Source organism: Penicillium lagena (genome assembly GCF_028827675.1).
Source record: "Penicillium lagena strain IBT 129212 chromosome Unknown utg000008l_segment0_segment0, whole genome shotgun sequence".
Classification (NCBI taxonomy): Eukaryota; Fungi; Ascomycota; class Eurotiomycetes; order Eurotiales; family Aspergillaceae; genus Penicillium; species Penicillium lagena.
The window spans coordinates 2204818-2231141 of NW_026623229.1; the positions used below are offsets into that span (position 1 = coordinate 2204818).

Here is a 26324-nt window from a genome sequence, read left to right on the forward strand (position 1 = left end):
GTGGTGGGCGATGCGGGAGGGAACAGAGGGAGAGAGGGAGAGAGAGGAGATGGGGCCGAGGCGGAGTGAGTATGTAATTCGTCTGTGCTGTCTGTCTGTCATCACTTCTTCCACTAATTACACTCACCCCGATGTCTGCAGATTTGCTCGCCGAGTTCGGTCAGGGTGAGGCCCCGAGTGAGGGTCAGCAGGAGCTCAATAATAATAATCATGCACCCCGACATTCACATCTGCTCTCAAGCAGACACGCCGTTCCGCCACAATGGCAGTTCAACGACGTACCGCGGGAGCCCAACAGCGACGTGCTGTTTGATGCGGCGGTCGACAAACCTGCCAGCGATGAAGATGATGACTGGGGTGAATTCGAGGAACCTGGTTCAACTCCCCAACAGGCAGCCACTCAAAATGCAGAGTCTCATGGCCATGTCTCTGCGAGTGTGGACTTTTTGGACTCACTGTCCATAAACGACTCGACAGGTGCGACGCAGCCTGTGTTGAATGTTCCTCCAAAGGCTCAATCACACTCCAGTCAAAAACCACCCGCCTCGACTTGGAATGAAGCTTCGTTTGATGATTGGGGCGAGTTTTCGTCTTCTACTGCACCGCCGGTTACCAGTACCTCCAAACCACAACACCACCAAAAGCAGGTCACCTCAAATTGGGATATCCCCTCTATTGATGACTGGGGCGATTTCTCAGCGTCCCCTGCAGTACGATCCCCACAGGCCAGCCAGAGTCAATCATCAACTCAGCAGAATCCTCCCTCCTTTGACGACTGGGGTGATTTACTGACATCGTCTACACCCCAACCTGTGGTAAAAGCGTCTACTATGAAACCCCAACCACCGCTTAACCAGAACCAACCGACCTCCGCCTGGGATGACTGGGGCGAGTTCACCGACAGCCAGTCTTCCAAACCGCCTCCACCCAAGGCTGCTACTGAGCAGAAGCGACACCCAAGCGTCAAGTCCGCCGCTCCCCAGCCAACATGGGACGACGAAGCCTTCGATGAATGGGGTGATTTCACCGACGGACCCAACCCATCAGCTACCCAGCCAAAAGCCACCGCTCCATCTCAATCCTCAACACCCAGCCCAGCTCCAAACAGCTTCATCTCCAGCCCAGCAGCACCCTCCACAACCGTCCGCCCAACCAACATCCCCCCACCGTCCATCCTTCTGGAATTATTCCTTGACCTCCTCCCTCAACTCCAAAAAGAAGCCATCCAAGCAAAACCCCACCAACAGCGCACCACCTCATCCCCAGTCCCGCCGCAAATCCAAGAAACGGCATTCACAATCCGCAACACCCTCACCACCGCCGCCCGCGTAATAGCCGGCCGCACCCACCGCTGGAAGCGCGACACCCACCTCAGCCAAAGCATGCGCATCGGTCCCGCCCGCGCAGGCGGCAAAGCAGGCGGCATGAAGCTGAACGCCGTGAACAAGCGCGAATCCGTCAAAGAGGAACAAGACTCCGGCGATGTCCTGGCTCTATGGCGCGACCGCGCCGCGCTGTTCAATACCATCCTCCAAGCGGCGGGCCAGCGTCCTGTGCCGTCTATTCCCGATCCCGCGGCTCTGAAAGTTATCACTGCGCGGCCGGAGCATGGAGCTATTAAGGCGTCGCATGCTTGTGCGCTTTGTGCGCTTCGGCGCGATGAGCGCGTGTCCAGGGTGGATGAGCCGGCCGTGCTGGATAGTTTTGGGGAGTGGTGGACTGAGCATTGGGGCCATACGGAGTGCAGGTGGTTCTGGGAACGGAATCGGGAGCTTTTGGGACAGAGGTGATTTGTTTCTTCTTTGTGTATATATCACGAACTGGGGTGTAGGCCGCGCTCGAATATGGATGAACCTTGTTGGTGACACCTGGCGGCCTGCTTCCTACATACTACATACCTCAATAGCAAATGCACAGAAGGTCCTGTTCAATAACAGACCTAACGATCTCTCAATCTCGTTTTTGGGATCAATCTCGTTTTTGGGGATTATAGCATTCTGGTTCTGGAGGTCATTGTATAAATCTCAATTCAGTTGGAACAACAGTCAAGTCTCTCCTCTAAACTACCGTTGAATGATCTTTAGGCCACGTTGCGATCGTATTGTATAGCATTCCATTTACGAGTTCACTTGCCTGGCTGTACTCAAGCTATAGCCCCGAGAAGCAAGTTACATAAATTTCAAGGGGAGGGTCATGTGTTTACTAACTTGACAGTACATAGGGAATATGGACACTTAGAAAGAAGCGTCATGAAGAAAAGAAGGAAGGGGAACAGAGGACGGCAAAAAAGTCTAGGGCGAATTGAAAAGAATTGACCTGACCGAATAGAATAGATAGAATAGAGTAGATTAAAGATTGGCATTAAATTTGAATTTCCGCGCCAGAACGCCGATTCGTTTTGATTCAGTCACAATAACAACCACAAGAACGAAGAAGAGGAGGGGGTAAGGGGAATGAGGAGGAGGACGACGAGAAGAGAGAAGAGGAGGGACAGGAGGGTACGAGTAGAGGATATGTAGAGGGAAATACAGGGACAGAGAGAAAGACAGAGGGAGCAAGACGCAGATCAGATCCAATGCACAGTGTGAGATAAGAGAAGATAGAGGCATAATGGAGTAGGTAGAGAAAGGACAATTTGTGCCTCATTCATTAACCCAGTCCATTCCAAGTCAAGTCAGTCACGTCCTGAAAAGTTGTAGTGTAGTTATGCGGCCATAAAACCAGGCTTGAATCTCTAGGAAGGAGACAAGACAAGACACCTGGCCCTAGCCCTAATAGATTTGAACCGCAACTCGACTCGACTGACTCTGACCAGGTAAACAAGCACAGCACCTAAACAACCACCCCCCCCTCCCTTCCTTCCTTTCCTGCCGTGCTGGTCCAATCCATCCTCAATCGACCACAACCAGTTCCTGCCATAACCCAAGTAGGAAGAGAACGCATAGTCCAAGTCCCCAACTCTGTTGGAAAGGAAAGGCAAGGCAGTCGGGGCTGCGAAGATGACCGGAACAGACTAGACCGGCAGCTGCACAGCACAGCACAGGACGAACCGAGTCTGCATCACACCCTCGCCGGCTGAGTATCCATCCCATCATTGGCGTGGAAAGGACATTCCGAGCCTCGGCGTCAGCCTCAGCCTAGAAGCCAAGCGGGATGCAAAAGGTGCTGTCTTGCATGGTGGCAGGAGACCATTCCCCGATACTCATGCTCCGCCATTGCTCAAACAATGCATGGCTTTTCACCATACAGCCAGCTGACGTAATCGAGATTGCGGGATGGTCCATGCTAGCCAACCAGTGGCGTGTTGCAAGCGGATGCCGATGGATTATCTGGAATTCATGGGGAGCTTAGAAGCTCTGTGCTGATACTGCCGCGGGCTGTGGTTGGTTGAGTATCATAATCAGCAGGTGGACCAAAAATGGATGTATGTAAAGTGGCGATGTCAAGTCTCGGCATTGCTGGGTAGAAGCAAGGGACAGACAGACAGATAAACTTACCGGACTGTTCAACATGCTGTTTCGCTTGTTGCGACCCTTCTTGATATGATTCTTCAGTGCAGTCGAGTCCAGGGGTTTCAGCAGTTCGAAACTACAAAGCAGTTCTCCGGACACGGACATGATGGCACCCCAGTTATCGAACTCGCCACAATACTACAGACCAGATACGGAATCAGCGACGGTGACGATTGACGCAGAAATGGCAGGGGAGCAACTTACATTCGGCGCGGAAAAGACAGTCACTAGGATTCGGTCCTGGTAGAATTCATACCCGTCTTCCACGACCATGTGGGCACGACACACCAGGTCGAAATCATGGCGTTGCAGGAAGTTCATGATCACCTTCTTTCCGAAGCAATAGCTCACGCCACGCTCGTTTGGTTCCCAGTCCTCCTCCATATCTGCGGGATCACTCCACAGGAGATCATTCAACAGACCATAATCGGGCACGTCGGTGGGACGGGCAATGCCTCGGATGTCATCCATGTGCGAAAGGCTGGGCGACAGACCGCCGTGGACACAGAAAATCTTGCCAGCGACAATCGAGGCGATGGGCAGGCAGTTGAAGGTATCGATGAAAGTCTTCCAGATCTTGATGTTGCAGCGGCGCTTACACTCATCATAAAACCCATACACTCGTGTGACATTGGCGCACTCGTGATTGCCGCGGAGCAAGAAGAAGTTCTCCGGGTACTTGAGTTTGTAGCAGAGAAGCAGGAGGATTGTCTCCAAACTCTGCTTCCCTCGGTCGACGTAATCGCCAAGAAACAGGTAGTTCGACGCAGGTGGGAACCCGCACATCTCGAAGAGGCGAATGAGATCCGTATATTGACCGTGGACGTCACCGACAATCTTCACAGGCGCCGCCAGTTCCAGCAGAGCAGGCTGAGAAAGGAACAGCTCTCGCGCCGCGGTGCAGATGGCCGTGATCTCGGCATTCTTGAGACAGACCGTCTTGGTGACCTTGGTCGAGTAACCCGCATCCAGCAGACGCGTGATCATGTCATCCAGATCAATCGACTTCAAAGCGCCCATCCCCATACCGGGCGACCCAGAAGTCTCCAGGGGAGTATTGAGGATGAAATCCAAAATGGGGTTCAGCTGGTTCTCCCGCTTGATCAAGATCGACTCGCCCGCTTTCTGGGCGGTCCCCGAGGGCGCAGCGCCCGATGGAGGCACGTCCGACACGTGGTCGACCTCGCCACTCCGCTGCATAGCATCGACATCCTTGTGGCCTCGCTGGAGACTGGACGACAGCGAAGGAGATGGCGGGGGGCGGGGCGAGCTGGGACGCTCGCCGGTCTCCGACTCCGGAGACTGAAGACCAGCATTCGAGCCGGGGCGGCTGCCCGACGACTTGACCGAGCCCGCATCCGACTTATCGGTCTGGGGGAGAGAGGTGGTGGATCCACGCGGGCTATCGGCGCTGCGAGCGCCGGGGATCTTCGAGCGGATGGAGCCGCGGAAGGAGCGGAGCGACTCCTTGGTGTCCGACTTGGAGAAGGACGGGTACGAGGCGAGCGAGTCGCCCGAGTTGGCGTTGCCCTTGGAATGCGACTGACCCATGACTGCTGCAAGGCGAGGATGTCTGCCAAGCTTGGAGTGGGATAATCGCACGAACGGCGGACGTTCAAGACGCTATGCCGAGAAGCCCCCTGTTCGTTTGGAATGTCTTGGCCCACCCAGGTGGAATCAATCCCAATGAACCGTTATGCTGTGCAAGTTCTGCACCCGCGTGAGCGTTGGGGTTCCGGTACTCTGTCAAGCGGGCAAAGATGGAAGCTGGACAGCCAGACAAGGTCTGCTTACAAGAGGAAGGGTGTGGATTTTGGGAGAGGTGGAAGAAGCTAGAGAGAAGCTCCGGGGGTGGTTGGGAAACGCTCTACAGAACCAGTGTCAGTTGTGGCTCGCCCGGGGATGGATCAGAGGCAACAGAGCGACAGGGTTGAAGGTAGGAGAAGCAGGGCATGTGGCATGTGGAGGTGAAAGAAGGAAGATGGGAAGGAGTTTGCCTGGGCGAAACCGTTCCCGAAAGGAATGCGTCATGATAGACAGGGTTGGTGACACTTCTTGCCGCATGGTGGAAGGATCTAGGACGGGGGATCGATGGCAGACTTACCGACCGTGATGAATGATGAGGCCGAAGAGAAGAATGAGACAGTTAAGAGGGGAAAGTACTCCGCCACCGCCTGTAAGTGCACAGGTACTTGGGATGTTCGGCGACGGTCTCGATCGGGGCAGCTGGGGGCTTATGTCACCCGGATCATCTCGGCCCGAGATGATATACGAGGAGCTCAACAGTAGAGGAATCAGTATCGGAGGAGCAAACGGGCTCGGTTTTTCTTGCTGTAAAGATGGCTGACGAGCAGGTGATCTCCGGATTGAAATTCGGGCCGACCATCTGAAGCAAACACGATCCTCCGAGCCCTCGTGCATGCAGTGAGCTACAGTAGATCCCCCCACTATACGATCCATGGATACAGAGCCAGATACGATGTCGTTTGGCCAAATTATTCTCTCATTTCATCCAAAAATAAATGACTCAGGTCTACATGCGATGATTCGCCGCTGGGATGTCTTTACTGGCAGAAATAGATCGCTACAATAAATATTCTCCTGGTCAGACGGACCAAAACTGCACGCCAAGGCATCTCCGCGATAAGAGACACCGCTTTTTCTAGACGGAGATTTCACAGTTCCCCTAGACGAACCCTAAGCTGCCATCAACCAAGTCCCCGAGCATGGTGCAGCTGCAGTGCTCCGCGTGCCACGTTATGGCAAGAGAGCCAGTCTTGGCAGCCCCACGTTCAGCTGTTGCGCTGGCGGAGGGGGCAGCAAGGGAGGAAGTATGTAGTATCCCAGTGGCATATCGGGGGTGGTTTGTGGGCGCCACCGAGGCTTAGCGGGGCCCATGGTAAGGCGATGAAGGGCGGTTATCACTGGATAAGCCGGACAGAAAGGGATAGTCTCGTGGGTAGACAGAACACATAGCCCATCCGATTGATGTGGGTATGGGTGTTGTTTGGTTACTCCATCTCAATCTTCGTGATATGTCGCCCTGGAATCACAACCAGTCCAATCAGCCGACTGGTCATGTTCACCTTGATGCTAGAGCTAGGGGGCGTCGCAGGCTCCTCATCCCACGTTCCTTGTGAGCTATTGGCGGCGGCTTGCACGGCTGATGGGGTGGGGAAGCGGTATTCGTAAGTGCTTGCGAGGATGATGTTTCGTTCCTGAGGGACAATCCGACGTCAGTACAGCCAGGGATTTAGGTCATTGGGGGAGGATACCCACCGCATCGGTGCATTTGAAGATGCCCACAAACATGCGGCTGTCGGTTGTGTGGACCCGGAGTGCGCGCCCAAGCAGGCCCTCCAAATACTGAATAGCTTGGTCGTCGTCGGTGTCCATTGTCGCGGTTGATGTGCTAGAGCTGGGTCGGGGTCGGATTAAGGCCGGTTGGTAGGGCTGTTGAGCTTGTTACTCTCGTAGTTGTAGCGACTGGGGTTGGGTCGAGTGAGTGTTAGTGTGTTCAAAGCATGGTAGAAACTAGTCGTGCAAGCGAGTGGTGTGTGGTGAAGCCGATGAAGATGAGCAAAGCGTTGGTGCCTGAGGCACGTAACTTCAAGTGGCTATGGTTACCTAATCATGGCATATTGCTGTATGAAGAACACTGAAGCACTGGTACTCCAGGAACAGTGTCTAAAGCAGAATTCTATTCATAATGATATTGCTACTTTTAGAAATTTTGAACAATATTTAGAGCTTGCCATGCCTCTCTCTCAGTGTAGCCATTGCAATACTGAACGGCACCCGCCATTGGCGGAAAGGTATTCATGTTAGATCTGAATTGAACTATCTCAATGTGCATAAGGGATAAGATAACTGCTATGTTCATTTGAAAAATAACCCCACAAGCCCCGAAGGCCCCAAACACCGAAAACAAACAGCCATGTCCTCACCGAGGACACAGTAACGCATCAGTCCCGAACTCCACTCACGAATAACTCCATAGGGAAGCAAGAAGAGGCAATGACCTCTCCATATCAATGCCGTTGCATATTCATGTAACTCCAATCCGCGTTCCACATTACATCCACCCGGCACCCCCAGCGCAAGTCATAGTCATGGGAGTCTGCCCGGATCCATCACTGCTGCTACTCCCACCATCCATATCCATCTCCACATCAGCATCAGCCTGGCCCATGAATTCCGGGCTGTTCGACTCGTTCCCACTTGAGCTAGCAACAGAATGCAACCTTTCAAACGCCTGGCGACGCACGAGATCATCCTCCGTCGCCAACGCGCACTCATTGGCACGCGCCGCCAGAGCTTGACGAGAGGGCCGGAACGGCGATGCTGGCTGCGGGTTGGGACGGAAGAACTGCAGGAGTGTTTTCTGGCGCGGGTCGATCGCGTCAGAAGGGGTGGAGGGGGATGGCTCGGAGTCCATTGCTTCGGGATCGGGTGTTGGCATTGGGTTGGCCCGTTGCTGCTGGGCAGAGAAGATCCAGCGAAGGGTGTTTTCTGAAGGTTGTTAGGGGCAATGCGGGGACGGAAGTGAAGCATGGAATGTCCTTACGGTACACCAGGGCGTCATTGGGACGGTCGTTGCGGAAGCGTTTGCGCGTCCGGCTGTGGAGATGCTTGGTCGTGTCGACTGCGGCAGGCCATTCATTGACTGGAGTCAATGGGCTGGAGGGGAGGGCAGCTGAGAAGGAGGCTTTGCGCTTGAGAGACATGATTACCGGAGATTGCGTGGTGAGTTGAGAAGCAGAGGACGTGAGTACTCGAGTTAAGTGAGGCTGGGGCGGGCAACTATTGGCTGCGCGCGTCGCGTTGGCGCTAGGTCACATCGGGTAATATTGCTGGCCGGGCAATGGATGGAATTCACCGAGTATCTTCAGTTAGCGCGGAAGAATGGAATTGCATAGGTGATATGTCTTACCTAGATAGACGGATTATATTATTTGCCGATATGCCTCTCAGACTATGTACAAGGGATCCAGGGATCCAAGACAGGGTGCAGACAGACGCGACAACTCTAAGCTCAACAGAAGAAATAGAGAGACTACAATCTGTGCCTTTAACTCCATCTCCAGCCATTGTAAGCCATAGACCCATTAGGTCACAAGGTACCTGGCAATCCTGTATCATGCAGGTTGTCACAACACCGTTGTCTCGGTCGTTATCTAACACTTCCTATGCTTCCCCGCTCCAACCCCAACTCACCTCCGTCAACCACCCACCCACCATCACCATGCAGTCCAGAGAAGCGTCTCACGCCGGGTCGTGGTACTCGGACAGTACCCGTACCCTCACCCATCAGCTCGATCAATGGCTGGCCCAAGTACCAGATACGATGGCCAACGTCGGCTCGCTGCCCGTCCCCGGAGCCCGAGTAATCATCGCACCGTATGTTCTGGTCTCTCTGGCATCAAGATTCAGACTGATCACCACAGCCACGCGGGTTACTCCTACTCCGGACCCTGCGCCGCCTACGCATACAAAGCCCTCGATCTCTCCAAAGCGTATGATGAAGCCCACGGATCCGACCTTCTGATAATGCCTCCGCAGCTGACATCTCGTCCCACCAGCAAGCGCATCTTCGTCCTAGGGCCCCTCGCACCACCACCCGCTCTCAACTCTAGCCCTGCCCCAGCTCACTTCATACTACACGCCTCTCTCCTCCGATCCCCTCCCCCTCGACACCGAGCTCATTGCCCACCTCCTCAACACGCCCGCCACCAAAGCCACCGGCTCCAAAGTAAGCTTCACGACGATGACCCGCTCCATCGACGAAGACGAGCACAGCATCGAGCTACACCTGCCCTACATCCACCGTCTCCTGCAGCTGCAGTACCCCAACACCCCGACCGCGCAGTACCCGCCCCTTGTCCCAATCATGGTAGGCAGCACCTCCGCCGCGACGGAGCAGGCGTTTGGGTCATTGCTAGCGCCCTACCTAGCGGATCCATCCAATGCATTCGTGATCAGCTCGGACTTTTGCCATTGGGGTCTGCGGTTCAGGTACACATACTATGTACCACAGGCACCGAAACCGAGCCTGCCTTTGCCCTTGTCGAGCGATGTGTTGCCGCAGCCCGGGATGAATGCGGATGATGTTCTCGCGACGATTGACGCTGTCTCTGCGGGCCATGAATTGCAGCGCAGGGACCGCGTCTCGGCCCGTGAACCGGCAATCCATGAGAGTATCTCGGCGTTTGATATTGCGACTATGGCGGCTATCACGACGGGATCGACCAAGGTCTTTTTGGATACGATCAACCGCACAGAGAATACAGTTTGTGGTCGTCATCCTATTGGCGTGATCATGGCTGCCATGGAGATTGTCGCGGCGAGTCAGCCACCGAACGATAAGCAGGGCCGCTTCCATTTCTTGCGGTATGAGCGTAGTTCTGACGCGGTGGATGTGTCGGATAGCTCAGTGAGCTATGTCTCTGCTTTTGCAGTGCTCTAATCCCGCCATTTTTGGTTTGCTTTGCTTTGTGTTCCCACGGAATTTCGGTCATGACAGGCGTTACTTTCGAAGAAATGTTATTTAGCGAATAAATAAACCCCTGGCTTTTTTTTGCCCACAAGAAAACAAGCTTCGCTTCCCCGTATTCGTATTGCCTCCGCATCTAACCGCAAAAATTAACGGTGACTTTATCATTATTTTCTTTTTCATCCATGTGATAGCGATGCAATCTTAGTTACTGAACTTAGCGGAATGACTTCCTTCCCCTGGAAGACCCAGCATCGAGCTACCCAGCAACCACTTCCCCGAAAATCTCCTGCCTTGTTTCCTTCCTAGTATCATCTGATATTCGCTCGGAATATATTCTATATTGCCTCCAGTCTATACCATGATTATTATGCCCTTACCCTACATACCAACGTCATAGACACCGGTACCCGGCAGGTCCAGCCGGATTCACGGGGATTGCTAATGGCACAATTTTTATCACACGACGTCCTTCCCGTTGAGTCTTTAGTCAGAGGTTGCACGAACGGGCGGATGTTTTGTCAGATGGAGAGACTGAGGGAGGGTCTGGTGCTCGGATAATATGGAAGAATATGGAATGGAACATGGATTATGAATTGAGGTTGAGTCTGGTGTTGGTCAAGAGGATTTGGGTCGATAGGTCTGCAAAGAATAGAGCACTGGTAGAAAGAACTTGTGTTTACGAAAAGTCTATCGTTAATGATTGGATATTTTACTGTCAGAGCCAACAAGAACAAAATTTCTCCTTAAGTTATGAACTCGAATAATCTCTAAACTATGTAAGCGCCATCCCCACAAAATCCACTGGTTATGGTTACACTTCCACCCCGGATAGAAGGCACGGGGCCCACACCATGTGATAATCAAAAGCAAAAAGACCTGCCCAATTCTCGAATAGGAATATCCCCCATATGCACATATGCAGGGTGCGGCAGGGATACAGTAAATCCCCAGGGGTATACTTTTGTTGCGAGGTACAGAGTTACAACAACATCATAATTATCCGGCCAGGGTCCTGAACGACAACAATAATCTACAGAAGCTCTATCTAGCTATCTACCCTGTCAGCCAGGAATGTCTCAGCCAATATCACATACAGTTCCTGGAATATAGGTCAGGTCGGGCCTGTCTGTCCTACACATTGAAGCCTAGGTAACCAGTAGGGATATCTTTAGAGTATCATTTCATTTCATTTCCCCCGCTTGTTCGACTGATTGATTAGCCTAAGCTAGAGAGAGGAAGTTATTGAATAGTCCAACATTGTAGAGTTCTAGCTGGACGCGTTGTATGTAACTATAGGTTCGAAGTCACCGATACATTGCATGTAGTCAGCACTAATGTTTCGAAACTTGGTTTAGTCGTCTTGGCCCCCGCGATGATCGGCGGGATCCTACCTAACATCGGATGCTGCCCCCAACAGTCTTCTGGAATTGGAATCATGATTCTGGACTTTGCCCTCGTTGGACATGGTGATACTGTCGCAGTCTGGTAATCCCGATAATCCCCCGTGATGACATGATGAAATTCTTTTCTGTTCCGGTGGTTTATAGAAATGGAACAGAAATCAGGAGATGAAGAGGGCATATAAGTGTAGATCTATCCGCTTGTTGAAGGATGTGTTTCACTAATTCCTTCTTGGGGGCTTCCAATTTTATGTCACTAGTCTTCTTCCTCTTGCTTTCTCCATCCCATCTACTCGCTCTTGTCTTGTGGTAGTCTATTAAAGGTAGGTTCTAAGCCATCATCACACTTCAGTCTATGCACTAAAGTCCTTGAGAAGATGCTGCGAAGACTACTTTCTCTCCCCCTGGCAGGGCTGTTGATTCCCTGGACTACCGCAGTCCCAACAGCAACACACTCGTCTCCAACTCCCTCCATTACGACAACCGCCACCGACAAGCTAGTCTTCTGTCATTTCATGGTAAGCAACCCTCCTCAAAGCCACCGTTTTGTTAGCGGCCAATCTCAAGACTAACCAACCACACTATTCTAGATTGGCATCACAAGCAACCGTAACAGCGCAAACGACTACGATGACGACATGAAAAGCGCCAAAGCCCTAGGCATTGACGCCTTCGCGCTCAACATCGGCGTAGACTCCTACACAGACACGCAGCTCAACTTCGCCTACGACTCCGCCGCCAGAAACGGCATGAAGGTGTTCATATCCTTCGACTTCAACTGGTACAACACGGGCCAGGGTAGCACAATCGGCGCCAAGGTCAAGCAGTACGCAAGTCTGCCCGCGCAGCTGAAAGTCGACGGCAAGGTGTTTGTGTCAAGCTTTGCGGGCGATGGCGTCGATGTCAATGCAATTCAATCTGCTGCGGGACAGGATCTGTTCTTTGCGCCGAATTTCCATCCGGGGACCGGCGATTTCAGTGCTGTGCAGGGCGCGCTGAATTGGATGGCTTGGCCGAATAATGGGGATAATAAGGCTCCCACGCCCGGTAATAATATCTCTGTCGAGGATGGGGATCAGGCGTACATCAATGCGTTGCAGGGAAAATCCTACATTGCACGTAAGTCTTCTCCCCCCTTTTTTGATGGATATATGCCTAATAGATTGTTGTCTGCCAAAGCCGCCTCGGCATGGTTCTCGACCCATTTTGGCGCCGAAGTCTCCTACAGCAAGAACTGGGTCTTCCCCTCAGATCTGCTCTGGTACAACCGTTGGCTCGATATCCTCGAGCTAAGCCCGCGCTTCGTCGAGATCATCACTTGGAACGATTATGGCGAGTCGCACTATATTGGGCCGTTGTCGTCGCCGCACACAGATGACGGGTCATCCAAATGGGCAATGGACATGCCCCATGATGGATGGCTGCAGATGTCCAAACCGTTCATTGCAGCGTACAAGGCCGGGGACTCGTCTCCCCTGAAATACATCACCGACGAGAAGCTGGTGTACTGGTACCGGCCGACGCCCAAGAACATCAACTGCGACGCCACCGACACCACGACCGAAGGCAACCCGAACAACAGCAGTGGGAACTTCTTCCGCGGCCGACCCAACGGGGCGGACACGATGGCCGATGCGGTGTTTGTGGTTTCTTTGCTCCAGTCTCCCGCGAACGTCGTGGTGCAATCCGGTAGCCAGGCGCCGGTAACGTTCGCCGCGCCCGCGGGGATCAGTGCCTTCACGGTGCCGATGGGGCTGGGGGCGCAGAAATTTGCCGTCACACGCGGCGGCAATAACCAGACGGTGCTGTCGGGCACGAGTCTCAAGCAGATCGTGGACTCGTGCATTTGCGGGATTTACAACTTCAACGCCTATGTGGGGACACTGCCCGCGCCGGCGTCGATCGACCAACTCCAGCCGGCTGGGCTGGCCAGTCTGTCAGAGGGCTTGCGGGCGCCCTGCCCTACGAACACGTTGGGCGTGAGTTCGTGATCAGCTAGTCACTGAGACATGATCGAGTGTATGAGCATTCTTCTCTTCAATGTTTAGGTAGTTCCGAGGTAGTTGCTTAGTAGTTAGGGTTAGAATGAAAGAAGCAAAGCCAGCAAATGACTTCATCAGACATCGATCGATTTTGGACTCTCCCCCAGTAAGTTGGTCTCATCGCTTGATTGGAGATGGAGACGTAGAATAAGCTCTTAAGTGGCGAGGAGCGAATACATTTGACTTTTCTCTCATGGGAACAGCAGCCCGCAATTGCCTCCAAATTTCATCAGCTGAGGTTGGGATCGACAGCTAGTTCAGCCGTGCTAGAGATGTTCTGGGACTTCGTTGGCATTTCCTTGTCTAATGCGGAGATTATGATATGGCTTATGTTGCTGAAGAATACTCCCAAAAATAGTTTGATAACTTCTATGTTTAATAAATTTGTAGGTCTGAAGCCTGTATTCAATCGGTTATATCATTAAGAGAAGTATTGAAGCGTGGTAACCCTAATTGTAAACGAAAATGCATACTATTCATAGATTTCGTTTTACTAGTTGAGCGATTTTGTGCTATTCCGAAATGCTTTGAGTATCTACTTTTTATCTACTTTAATTGTTAGTCAACGACTTAAGTGAGCGCTATTGAGGTCAACGTGAGTGAATTCTTCCTTATTTGGCTACTGACTAGTTAGTCTACTTGCATGTGGCATTGATTGCCTATATTCAATAGATTCAATATATACCTTTGGAATACAGCAAAAGTGGTAAAATCAATTAAATACTGATCCACCGCGCCATCCACTGGTTGGTGATTTGCTTAGCTTCATCAACCAATCCCATGTCCAGCAACAGCTGCGTCGTGCCGCGGACCGCGCTCTCTAAGGCGCTGAAGATCCAGGCGTGGGTATAGCTGGTGTGCTCTCCAACAAACACAGTATTCATCTCGGTTTGGAAGAAAGCAGGAATATACAGTTCCTGCTGGCCAGCATCAGGGGCAGCCCAGGAAGCACCTTGGTCAGGCATGGTGGCCCAGCAGACACGGTCATAGATGCCAGTGTATTGCTCCTTGGCAATCTCACCGTGGACATCGATCATTGCACGCTGGACGAAAGCAACGTGGTCGCTTTCACTGAAGGCCGTAGTAGCAAGGGCCCCAGCACCCTCTTCATATGAGGCTAGGAGGACACCGGGGCCGGTGCCATTGATGTTGTATGAAGGGTAGCAGATACTGCCAATACCGGTGATGTTGACAGAGCCACAGCCGCCAATAATCGGATACTCCATATGTTCCCAGAAACGTGTCTTATACATCAGGGCCACCTTGCACGCAGATTCATATTCATAGCGCTGAATCGCATTGTTGAGAACCATGGAGTACTGGGGAGTCTGCCAGAGCCTCACTCGAGTGAAAGGAACGGCAGTAACGACGTAATCGAATTCCATGGTCTGACTTCAGCCCAGGAATCATTGCGGGGGCGGTAGTACACCGTCATCTTCTCCTTGTCCTCATCCCAGTCCATACGGTTGACGACGCTGTAGAAGAGAGTTCGGTCCTCTACCAGGGGTGTGATGGCCAGCGGCAAGCTACTCAAACCCTTATCGATTGTCTTCCACTGCGTGGCAGAGAAGTAGACATTATCGTAGAGCCAGCTATCATAGCTATCAGCCAAGGAGTCCACTTGATCCGTTATGTTGACGTTGGCCCCGAGGTAATATCTCAGGTAGTTGGACTCCGACCAGCCCAAGTAACCCGCATCCACAGCCTTCTTATGTGCTTTAAACACATTAGTAGCCATCTCAGTGAGGTTCTTCTTGTTCAGAGTCAACCATTCTTCGACCTTGGAAGCATAAGGTGCAGCGGCCGCAGTCGATGGCTCGGGGGTGGCTTCGAGGCTCTTGTTGGCTTGCACTTCGGCATTTCCAGGAACAGTACCATCTGGTCGGCGCTTATCTGTACTGACCGGGTCATTGGCAGCGCTTTCGATCCATTGGATGAAGTTGACTTCCAGATCCGGATTATGGTGGTTAAGTTTATTCACGTAGTCCGCCAACTGGAAGACCATCTTGTGGTCTTGGATTTCGATAACCTCATCCGTACCCGCGTAAGTGATATTGACGGGGAATCGCATCGGCCCCATTTCCTGATACTGGTACTGGTCAGGGCGCGTGTTATTAAGATAGCTAGTGTGGATTCGTCCGCCGACGCGGCCGGTCGACTCGATAATCTTCCAGTTCTTGATTCCAACAGAGTCAAGAAGAAGCTGATGAACAGTCAGTATGATGCTTTCTAAACAGGCTTGGCATTGAAAGAAGACGCTTCCATACCGATGTCATCAACCCAGACATACCACCTCCCAGGATACCGATCTCCTTCGCCTTGGCCTTCGCAACGAATCGCCGGTTGGGCTCCTTCGCTTTCAGGTAAGCGACGCCATCGAACCACGGCCCCTCGACATCCGAAATGTCTGCCAAATCGATAGAGATCTCGTGCGCACGCTTGGCCTTCATGGTGGCAACATTAATTGGTGAAGACGAGCCGATCCATTCATTTTCCGAGTACGCATGGAGACAACCCTCACCCAGAATGTCCTTGGGAGTGACCCAAACAAATCGACTGGGCCGTTGATCCTCCCAGTCCAGGTTTCGACGTGCCAGATGGTGGTTTCCAATGTAAGTTGATCCGACCTCGTGGTAAGCCAGAGAAGGATGAGATGAAGACACATCGCAGCCTCCATAATGAATGGCGAAATGGCCATCCACGGGGAAATGGTAGTCCACGTAAATATTGCTTAGTCCACCTGCCTCCACAGTGGCGGGGATAGAAAGAGATATCTTTGCGCTGGGAAGGGCAATAGCTTGGGCAGATGAAGCCAGAGCAATGGCTCCAAGGAGGGCCACCGTGGGACGGACGGCCATTGTGATGACGATTGAATGATATTTACAGAGCCTTGAAGACGAGATCAGCAGTGGAAACGAAGCCTCACCCACGATATTTATATTTTCTAGTTGCTCTTCTAGTTTGATTCCGGAACCTGCACTGATAGGTCTGCAGGTACAAGTCAACAAATGCTTATCAGTAGAAATATAACCGAAGCCCGAGCGTATAGTCGTGCCGGTTCCTGTCCCAATTGACCCCAGGTGGGAACCCAATGTGCAGAATGTTTCTGGTCGGCTCATACCGACATATCTGACGTACATCGGACTGGGTGTCGGAAAATTGGCGAATCGTATAGGCAAAAGGGTCCATCTCGAGATAGGGTAGCCTGGGGATCGCGGATTAACCCGAGGCGAGACTCCTTCTTCCCTTCGTCTGGACAATGATTTGGCTCCAGTTAAGCATGCAGACAAGTTATCGCAGGAGATACCAGCATTTTATCCAACCAAACAATGAGACCTCTTCTGTGCGCAATCTCTCGCACCTAAGCTTTCGCAGAAGCCAGTTGAATGCCAAGAGCAGCGACATCGGCAATTGCTATCTGCAGAGCACTGCGCAGCGGACCTGTTGACTCCATGGGGCCCAAGAGCGCGGGTAAATCTGAAGAACGCCAAGAGACTGTGAATTGCGATTGGCCCTGGGTGACAAACGCGGTGTTCATTCTCCGTATGCGACATCAACATAGGTGTCGTCGATATATCTTATCAGAATGTATCGTCGATATCTTATCAGGGACAGTATTGTCGATATCTTATCAGACACTCTTATCTACCCGAGTCCGGGGCTAACTGGGGTACTCCTGCCACCTGCCGCTTCAGGCCAAGTTACGCTTGGCATACAGGAATAGGGGGAAACATAGATAACACAGCCATGTTCTTCATATTGTGGCTGCATAATCTCATCTATGGTACCGTTTGAGGAATAGTGCGCTCCAGATACACTAAAGGGGCGTTCCCTCAGCACCAAGAAAGCGGTTGGTATAAAATTAGGCCGGCTGCTATTCACGCAGACCTCAACTAGCGGACGAGTACGAAGGAGATGCTGACGTCAGAATTCGCTGTAAATAAATGAGTCGTAAAATCCTTGATAGTCGTCCATTTCAGGTACCCTCGACGGTAATGACGGATATCAGCAGTGTTGAATAATCGTTCAACCTCAGAACCTGTCGCAGGAGCAGGGATATCCCGGGCAAGGCTCACAAGGATAGGGAACTCATATTGAATACTCTTCCAAAAGACACATGGATTTATCATGCGAGTAACTAAACAAAATACCTAAAATTTGGATTTTCTAGGACCTTGCGGTGCCGCAAGCTTTTGAGATGCGAGTCGCGATGTCATCGACGTCTCTAGGCATGTTGCTGTCTGAATTAAGCATATATAGGATCAAAGTTGTGGTAGTATGGAGAGCAAAACTACCGTACAGGCTGTTGAGGATACTGAAGCCTGCATGCTTCATCCTCACTTTTTGGCCTTACGATAAAGTCCAACGTCAGGCACTATCAACGCTTCTCTGGTCTTCCACTGGAAGTGGACTCAATCCCAAAACGGAGCCTGAAGGCTCAGTACCGAGTCTTCCAGGATATTCCCACAGTGGCAATTTCCATATTGTTTTTGTGATGCACTATATGTATTCAAGCAAGGGTTCTCCTATATTGGAAGAACTAAACAGTATAAGGAAGACACTAAAAAGAGATAGTAAAAAGAGATGACAGGATTACGCTCTATAGTAGGCTTCAATAATCACATCTCTCAGACCAAGGCTGAACAGCCTTCATTAAGTTCAGGTGCACCTGAGGATCCCCGCTCCTTTCCATTGCTTCCTGGAAAATATCGGATCCTAACTTTTGGTTGAAGAGAAGAATGCTAGACCATACAAGATCAGCATAGCTCACAGTCTTTCCCAAGAAGAAAGGCCCTTCGTTTTCTTTCAACAAAATAGTCACTTCGCGAAGGGCCGGCTCCGCCTCGTTCCATGCTCGAACACCACCTTTCTCCTTCTCCAATTGATCAAGTGGCATTCCAACCGATTCCTGGCGACTTGTATACCAGTAGTCAAGACTTTCCGCATTGAGGATCCGCTTTGGGACCAGAGGAATGAATATCGGCTTAATGGCTTTCATATACTGAGACCATATACGCTCGACTTTCTCGAGGTAGACTGAATCCAAGTGAAGCGAAGGAAGCGGGGTTTGGCGTTCTATGTAGTCCGCAATCTTGCGCGAATCCATGATATACGTTCCATCGGGGCAAACAATGGTAGGGATAGAGTACGCGGGAACTCCGGTATTGGCTGCGACACTAGGGACGTTAGACCTTTTTTTATACTCGCCAAGAATCTTCCTTGGAGGCATACTGATTTTCCAATGTAGACTTGATATCCGGGTATTCGACCTATAATGGCTCATAAGCATTTGTCTTCCGTTCTTTTAATCTGACTCACCCATTGAGTTCGATAATTAAGACCCTTGAAATTGAAAAGGAGCCGAGCTAATGTGTAAGTCAGTTGGTATATGCATGTCTGACTAAGGTGTATGAAGCCAATGGCTGTCGCTGCACTGACTCTTCCATGGGTTGGGAGACCATGTCACACATGGTGCCTTGCCGGAGGGGATGTCGTAAAGTATATATTGGCTTGAAGCCATTTTAGAATTTGGATACTTGGTTCGTACTCCAGAGTCAAGTTAGAAAAGAGAACATCCGAATTGTATAAACCGGAGGAGGAATCTCGCACTGGTATGACTTGAAGTTGGGACTATTGTGTGGATTACTAATCCGACTGAATCGTGTGTTGGGGCCCACCGATACTGGTTGGTACTGTTGGGCCCTAGTTCAACGCAAATGTACCCTTGGGTATACGTAGAATCCACATATGAAAGATACATACCCTAATGCGAAGTTTCTTAACTCTCGACAGAGATAAGAGAAGATAAAGACCGTTATAGTAATATATAATGTAAATGGACTAGTTTAGTCAATTCATATTAAAATTTATTTCCAAATTTTTAGTAGGAAACTTCGTGTCGTTGAAACGGGTAGTAAACTGATGAACTAAGGCTAGGTCACTTCTCTAGGAACTAGGCAGAGAGCTAGATCTTATGCAACTCATAGATCTGATTCATACTAGATTAGGTAGAAATACGTTCGTAGATACCCAAGTATGGCCTTTCTTAGCTTCTCCACCGCACCGTCGCTTATAAACGTATCCTAGAACACGTAAGACGTTATGTACTAGGGAAGGGGTTTAATGAAGATTCGGTCATCAATCCAGACGAGATGTAGCCGAGGATCCTCTATAATGATGATCTATCGGCCCTTCACTCGCTGTCGATGCAACAGAGAGATATTGCTACTATCCTGCTTCGACATCCACCAGAGTCTGCCTGATATCGTCTCGAGGGTCTTCTAACTAGACTTCCTAGAGAATGAAATCAAACAAACCATTATGGTCATTTTGATCCGGGGATGACCTAGCGAATAATCAAGCATGTATATGTGTTTGTGTGTATTATTATTATTATTATTATTCGGGCTTTTCACGACCGTAGGTCGTACGCAACCCCTAACTTGTATGCATGGCAATGACTATGTACATCCGATGTATGACTTAAAAAAGTTTCAATGCGATCCGAAAACTATAACTAGCTTTTCTGGCACACATACCATTAAGTAGATCTTTACTAATCTCTAGACAATAAGAGGTTCTTGCAGGATATCGCTGTTGTTACTCTAAATATAGAACTTCCATAAAGCAGACCCTCTTTTTCAAACACATGGGGCGGAGATAATGATTCTGATAGAATTAAAACGTAAATAAATAATCCTAATAAATGCTTTCAGCAGCCCAAACAAAGTATGCACAAAAGCCAACACATAAATGGAATACCGCAACTTCCCTTAGCTAGTCTCCAATGCCTGCTTGTTCCAGTTTCCTCCTCTCTTCTAGCCCTCTGCCATATAAAAGACCTAAGCCCCTACTAAAAAGCAGAAATTTATACTTTAGTAATCTCATCATCTGCGACCGATTTGGGCTCTTTCTGCGACACAGCCGACAACCCAAAGAACACACAAAGGGCCATAGCGGCAATCTCTTCCAGTACATCCATGCACAGATAGATTGTGGCATTGCCTGTTATGATGGCAAAGCGAGCGTCACTGCCGAAATCGCCGATTGACGAGTAAACCAATCGAATTAACAAGAATGGCCAAGAGAGTCCAACAGCGAGGAACAGCAACTTCTGCGCCCTATTCATTATAAACTGCATTTTGATGGCTAGGTAGATCGCTTGCACGGTGAAGATGACGAATACGGCTAGGAAGGTTCCCATAGCGCCCATGACGACGCCGTTTGCATGGAAATGGCCCTTAGTGTCATCAGTCGTGCTGATTCCTGCGATACCGAGGATGAGGCCAACGAAGCCGGTGATAGCCACTCCGTGTAGGCTCTTAGGGGGTATAATGTGATCCGTATCGCTAACCGGAAGACATCTGTTAGCCTACCTCCATTAAGTCTAAGGAATTCACATCACCACTCACATTTGTCCTAGCAGTCCAACGTAGGTCAACAAGAGAGGCGCAATACCAATCAGCTCACATACAGCCTCGGCGATAACAGTACTATGCGACTCGTGGCTAATTGTCAATAGCGTAAAAATCGAACCAGTAATCCTTAGAAGTGAGAGAGTAATAACGAAGCGCCAGGAGTGAGAAGCAGCCTTCCAACCCATCCGTCTCCAGATGCGAATAGCCCCGGCAAGAATCATAGGGAAGATGATAATCTGGAGGATAGCAATGCCATCGCGGTAGGTCACAGAACCCATGGTGTCGGGGTATAGAGTAAGTAGTATACTAGCTGTTGTAGTATAACAGAAGTTGTAGTAGTAATAGAGTTAAAGTGAAAACGAAACAGGAACTTGCGTGTTCTTTAGAAAGAGAGCAATGTCTCTTCTTTTATGTTTTTCGAGCCCTCTTCATCTCTAATAAAAGAAACATCCCCCTTCCTGTCACTAACGTCCATGAATAGTCCTGCTTCAGATCGACAGCCGGGACATCTCAAATACCAAAAGTGGATTGGCGCCAGGAAAGAGTGGAGCACGATGTTAGCCAATCCCTGCCCTCTCTGTTCAGCCTTAATCAGGAAAACATGCTCCAGAGCAAACCCGCCCCCAAGCCGGACCCCCAACCACTACGCGGCGCCAGCTGTTGGGGGTCCGACTTGGGGGCGGGAATATGTTTAAATGTATGGGGGCGAAGAGAGGTCAGCCGTTAGACACTATATTGCCAAAGCTAGACTAGACCTCGGCAGAAACATCGGGAAGGCCGGGAGTGCTCGCCCTCTACCCGCCCCTCGTAGTCGGAGGGCGTGCTGATTGCCCTTTCTGAAAACCGTTGTGGCACACCGCTCTCGAGGTGTGGGTCCTGTGAGGAGAAACAGTACATCGCCAACTCTATTGTATGAGGAAGCAGCGTGTCTATTCGTTTACAGGAATTGACACAATATGGAGCTCGCACTTGAGCGATATGCAGTCTGCCGCAACCATATGCCTGTAAATCCCTTATCTTTCAAGTATAACTATACAAGGTAGTAATATGCAATGGAGTGCTCAACGAACCCTATTTTATCCCATTTCTACAAAGTGAAGTGCGTGACGGGCTTGGCTATGGTGCAAGTATGAACCTATATCAAAACCTAGCTGCAGTCATGGCCGCGGTGGGCACTATCTACTAGCCATTTGACCTGGTAACTAGTTAGTCAGTCAGACGCTCATCAGTGTCGATATCCTTTAGACTTCCTGGACCAACACATGAACGTGAAGAGTCTTCATAATCATAGACCTTTATCTCTAGTATTTGTGTAAGGCAGCATACATGGAGATGTATTATCTATACTAGAGTCATGTTTTCTTAAATCAGGCCATCTCCTACTTGCAGACAGGGTTGCGGGGCGGCTGTTCCGTTTAGCGGCGGTAGTATTTTTCATACATCAGTGACATAAAATTCTTGATGCACTTCACCGGGTATAGATGAAGAAAACGTTCTCTCTGTCAGTAAGGTCAAGAAAGGCTGCCCTTTCTCGCTCACGATCCACATCCTCCTCTGTCCAACCGTTTTCAGCAATGAGCCTTTCTAGCTCAGCTTTCTTCTGCCTGTTCCACCGTATATTGATATAGGCCATCACGGCACAGCAGCACATCATCACCACAGTCAGAACAACGATGGCCGCCTTGCCTGGGATGTAGCCAGGAGCATCTTGAGGCAAGAAGATATAGGTACCAACAACGGAACCAGCACCAAAAGTGAACAAAGTAAAAGCGTTGACAGTGACCTTTTTGGTGTGACCACCTACATTGCTCGCGTTCCAGGCGTAGCAGAGCGGAAACCCGGGAGCAGAAAGGTTCTGAAATAGCTGCGCAAATTGAAGCACACCCTTCTGGCCGGAGTATTGCATAGTTGTCATAATGATCATGCCAATGAGCGTAGGAAGCGTGAAAAGCAGGGTTAGAGTCATGCGGTCATGGATCCGATCGGAAAGCCAGCCGACAGCGACGACAGCAACACCACCGATAGCGGCACGAGGCATATCTAGCAGTAGGGACTGACGGGAGGTCCAGCCAAAACTCTTGGTGATAATGTTGTTAAAGGCAGAATTACCGCCACTCGGAATGCCGAGGCACAGGATGATGACAAACATGAGCCAGGTTCGAATATCTTTGAAAGTCTCGAGAATCTGGTATTTCTTAATGTGTTTATTGTGAGTGCCCGCTTGGTCCAGACGGACGCGCTCAAGAGCCGCGATCTTCTCCTGGTCAGACAGGAAACGAGCGCTGACTGGCGAATCGGGAAGGAAAAGAATAACGATGATTCCATTGAGTATTGCGAGTGCACCCAGGACGATGTATAGAAGCTTCCACGGCTGGATGGAGCCGTTGTAGAAGGTGACTCCGTATGCGACGCCACCTCCTACAAGATTTGTGCTGAGGTTACCGACGTAGAACCAGCCGATGCGAGAGGCACGCTCGTTCTGCTTGTACCACATCGTGACTATAAGTATAAGACTGGGAGACACACACGCCTCGAGCACACCAAGAAAAAATCGCAGGGCGTAGAAGGCCGAGAAATTGTGGCATACGGCGTGGAGCATGACAAGAACACCCCATAGGGTGATATGGCAACCAAGGTATTTGGCGATTGGGAATTTTTGCCCTATGTATTGAGTAGGGAACATCCAGACGATGAACCCCATGTAGAACGCCTGAGCGACATCGTTATACCAAATGCCAGTGACTGGAAATCCCATTATGGATGCGTATGAAAGGATGTTCTTGTCCAAGAATTGGGTGAAGTAGATAAAGACGAGAATAGGCATGATGTGAAGGTCCTAGAGAAAATAGCATTGTCAGTTGTTATTAAAGGCCCCCAATTTCTGATTGAAATAACCTACAATTTTCCGCCGCAGGCGAAGATAATACTTTTCGTCGAACTGGTGGGCATGAATTCCCGCCAACTTGAGGGCCTCATCGCCATCTGAACAGCTGGCATCCTCCTTAAAATCGGGAACGCCAGTCATACCAACCTCAGCGCTGTCTTTATTGGACGATCTTCTCTTATCATCGTCCATGGCGGTCACGGAAGCGGCTGTCACTTCAGTCATGGTAGGCAATCAGGAGCAGATGAGTGATATCTTCAACAAATAAACCAGATCCAAAGAGCCCGCTGATCTGGGTAATCCCTTCTGAGCAGCTTATATATGTGGTTTGGAGCTACTGAAGGATCACGGAACATTGCTTTTACTTTTATCCCGTACTTTCAATTTGCGCGGCTGTATTTTTTAGATAAGCAGACAATACGACCAATCGACGCTGAGATGCGTTATCGTCGCGGGAAGAAGGCAGTAGTACACTGCCAATCAACGGGTAAAGAGATACGCGAGCCGATATTAGGATCCTATCATAGAATAAAGGAGAGAGGGGTAGAAGGATGGGATCAATTATCGGTTAGTAGTCAAGTGCCGAAGATTAGCCTATTATGATATAGATACTACCCCCTGTATGATTCCCCGCGTACCATGCCCCTTGGCACTATTCTCCACCCCTTAATTGGCCCGCCCCCGACGAGTGTGGGTGCTCCCCGCCCCGCCCAGGCGGCCCGTGTCCTGACCGACTTGGAGAACTAAAAGAAAACTAGAAAAATAAAACAAACTAGCAGCTAGCAATGATAAGTTAATAACACCAATAACAACTGAATTAAATTCTTCGACCTAGAGACGCTTAGCGTACGTAGATAACGACGCTCTATTTATCAGGAGATCACCTAAGATTTAGATATTTAGAGATAAACTCACTGCCCTGAATTGGAGGAGTTTAGGGGTAGACCTCGCCCTCACGCGCGGGTGAGCAAACAGGACACGCAACACGTGGCCTGCATATTTTATGTGGATTTTGGCTGTAATCTGATTATCTCGCTTACATCTTCTAACTACAGAGGACGTTCATTGATTTCAAATAGATCAGATGAAACGAGCTCCGCTTTCAGATCAAATTTAGATATAGAACCACCTACGGTGTTTCATATCCATCAAGAATACCTGAACGTTTCTGGACCCTACCTAACATGCGCTGTTGCATATCACGTAGTGGGAGAACTCTTACATCTTCATCATCATCATCATCTCTGTGGCCCTCTTTTAGCGTAGACATAACACTCCTTCGCCGCTTACCTGGGCTTCGTTCACTAGGAGCTTGATCTGCGCACCGGAACTGAGTATAATCTCCCTCTCCTTCCTCGCCGTCACCAATTGGATCCAATTCACTCGCTTAGGTGTCCTTTTCATCCCTAGCCGTCTACACCTCTTTATGTTACGGTTTGGACGTCTTTGCCATTTTTGAGTTTATTCCCATCTGAAATCACGTGGCAAAGGCAAGCTTTTAGGGGGTGATCAGGTCGATTCTTCTCAGGGTGATGTTAGAAATCAGAGACATCACCAGATATGGCTTGAAGAAATGATGGAAGTTATGAGACGTACGGTAAAGCCATAACGAGACAAGGGCCTAATTAAAACGAGCGCCTTTGCGGTGGGGCCTTGGGAATAAAGATAGAGCGGGTGTTTGTGAGAGAGATTGGACTTAAAACTGAATTCGAACATCACGGTACCCACTATGAAAAGAGCTGCTCTCGTGCTGTTTAGAACAGAACAATAGTTCTCCCGGTAAAGACATAGATGCTGTTAGATTTGTTCACGTGAAGCTTTTGTCCCAGTCATCAGGAATCCAGACATCATCACACCTAGCCTATGCTCACACTAGCATCAAAATCATGGAGGTCAGTAATGATCTCCACTCCAGGACAGCAAAATTGAGAAAAAGGAAAAGAGTTTGAGTCCAATTCGCGCCCCGCTACGTTGCCGCACGAGTTCGCTGTACATCCTCGTGTTCTACATTGCCATCCTGCTCATCCCATGGGTGTTGACCTGTATCATTATGGTCCGGCCCCTGAAGTTGTCATCTTATAGTCACCAAAGCTTCGGTCAATTCGTGACGGTCTGGGTTGACGGTTTTATTAGCATGGATGATATAGTTATCCTTGAGAGGATTCAAATGGTCCTAGCAAGGCGAGTACGTCCAAATCTCCTTAAACCTGGCGGTGGGCGCTTCCAGGTATGATTACGAGGAGCCTAGTAATCAGGAAGGCTTCGAGAAAGGCCAAGTATGACGGGCTTCTGTACCAGTAAAACAAGCAACTGTTACACTGCCCGCCACGCGGTTCAGGCAATCATCTAGATTACCAACAATAGCTTAATAGAAGATCTACTTATACCTCGTACTATTTAGACAATATCAACCCACTACCGCACTTTGTCTTGTTTGTGTGCTCTACATTCGAGAACGATCACTCTGAAACCCGCTATGCGAGCTTCATGAAATAGTCGTTCATGACAGCACTCCAGGGATAGGTTACAGTTTTTATAAGTTCAGCTCGCAAAAGGAGAATGAGCCCACCTG

General features: G+C 50.1%; 10 protein-coding genes across 10 annotated transcripts; 3 read left to right on the top strand and 7 right to left on the bottom strand.

Moving 5' to 3' along the window:
• Positions 1-131: 131 nt before the first annotated feature.
• N7510_011516 (uncharacterized protein) lies at positions 132-1790 on the top strand (the record flags this gene model as incomplete). The annotated part of the gene is made up of 1 exon (XM_056983441.1): positions 132-1790. The coding sequence occupies one exon, from the start codon at positions 132-134 to the stop codon at positions 1788-1790; it is 1659 nt and encodes a 552-aa protein (XP_056828935.1).
• Positions 1791-3347: 1557 nt separating this feature from the next.
• phzA (putative serine/threonine protein phosphatase) lies at positions 3348-5063 on the bottom strand (the record flags this gene model as incomplete). The annotated part of the gene is made up of 3 exons (XM_056983442.1): positions 3348-3377; positions 3498-3650; positions 3717-5063. The coding sequence occupies 3 exons, from the start codon at positions 5061-5063 to the stop codon at positions 3348-3350; spliced, it is 1530 nt and encodes a 509-aa protein (XP_056828936.1).
• A 1460-nt stretch (positions 5064-6523) lies between these two features.
• Positions 6524-6908, bottom strand: N7510_011518 (LSM domain-containing protein; the record flags this gene model as incomplete). The annotated part of the gene is made up of 2 exons (XM_056983443.1): positions 6524-6730; positions 6792-6908. The coding sequence occupies 2 exons, from the start codon at positions 6906-6908 to the stop codon at positions 6524-6526; spliced, it is 324 nt and encodes a 107-aa protein (XP_056828937.1).
• Positions 6909-7587: 679 nt separating this feature from the next.
• On the bottom strand, positions 7588-8239 carry N7510_011519 (uncharacterized protein; the record flags this gene model as incomplete). The annotated part of the gene is made up of 2 exons (XM_056983444.1): positions 7588-8024; positions 8080-8239. 2 exons carry the CDS (start codon positions 8237-8239, stop codon positions 7588-7590), a joined length of 597 nt encoding a protein of 198 aa, XP_056828938.1.
• A 518-nt stretch (positions 8240-8757) lies between these two features.
• N7510_011520 (protein MEMO1) lies at positions 8758-9978 on the top strand (the record flags this gene model as incomplete). The annotated part of the gene is made up of 3 exons (XM_056983445.1): positions 8758-8912; positions 8960-9107; positions 9160-9978. The coding sequence occupies 3 exons, from the start codon at positions 8758-8760 to the stop codon at positions 9976-9978; spliced, it is 1122 nt and encodes a 373-aa protein (XP_056828939.1).
• A 1807-nt stretch (positions 9979-11785) lies between these two features.
• N7510_011521 (glycoside hydrolase family 71 protein) lies at positions 11786-13399 on the top strand (the record flags this gene model as incomplete). Its single annotated transcript, XM_056983446.1, has 3 exons — positions 11786-11926; positions 11999-12527; positions 12588-13399. The coding sequence occupies 3 exons, from the start codon at positions 11786-11788 to the stop codon at positions 13397-13399; spliced, it is 1482 nt and encodes a 493-aa protein (XP_056828940.1).
• Positions 13400-14166: 767 nt separating this feature from the next.
• On the bottom strand, positions 14167-16308 carry N7510_011522 (flavin monoamine oxidase family protein; the record flags this gene model as incomplete). Its single annotated transcript, XM_056983447.1, has 3 exons — positions 14167-14769; positions 14844-15653; positions 15718-16308. 3 exons carry the CDS (start codon positions 16306-16308, stop codon positions 14167-14169), a joined length of 2004 nt encoding a protein of 667 aa, XP_056828941.1.
• Positions 16309-18062: 1754 nt separating this feature from the next.
• On the bottom strand, positions 18063-18971 carry N7510_011523 (glutathione S-transferase family protein; the record flags this gene model as incomplete). The annotated part of the gene is made up of 4 exons (XM_056983448.1): positions 18063-18627; positions 18683-18720; positions 18770-18816; positions 18890-18971. The coding sequence occupies 4 exons, from the start codon at positions 18969-18971 to the stop codon at positions 18063-18065; spliced, it is 732 nt and encodes a 243-aa protein (XP_056828942.1).
• A 1347-nt stretch (positions 18972-20318) lies between these two features.
• N7510_011524 (uncharacterized protein) lies at positions 20319-21146 on the bottom strand (the record flags this gene model as incomplete). The annotated part of the gene is made up of 2 exons (XM_056983449.1): positions 20319-20799; positions 20863-21146. The coding sequence occupies 2 exons, from the start codon at positions 21144-21146 to the stop codon at positions 20319-20321; spliced, it is 765 nt and encodes a 254-aa protein (XP_056828943.1).
• Positions 21147-21955: 809 nt separating this feature from the next.
• Positions 21956-23977, bottom strand: N7510_011525 (MFS general substrate transporter; the record flags this gene model as incomplete). Its single annotated transcript, XM_056983450.1, has 3 exons — positions 21956-21984; positions 22408-23704; positions 23768-23977. The coding sequence occupies 3 exons, from the start codon at positions 23975-23977 to the stop codon at positions 21956-21958; spliced, it is 1536 nt and encodes a 511-aa protein (XP_056828944.1).
• Positions 23978-26324: the final 2347 nt, after the last annotated feature.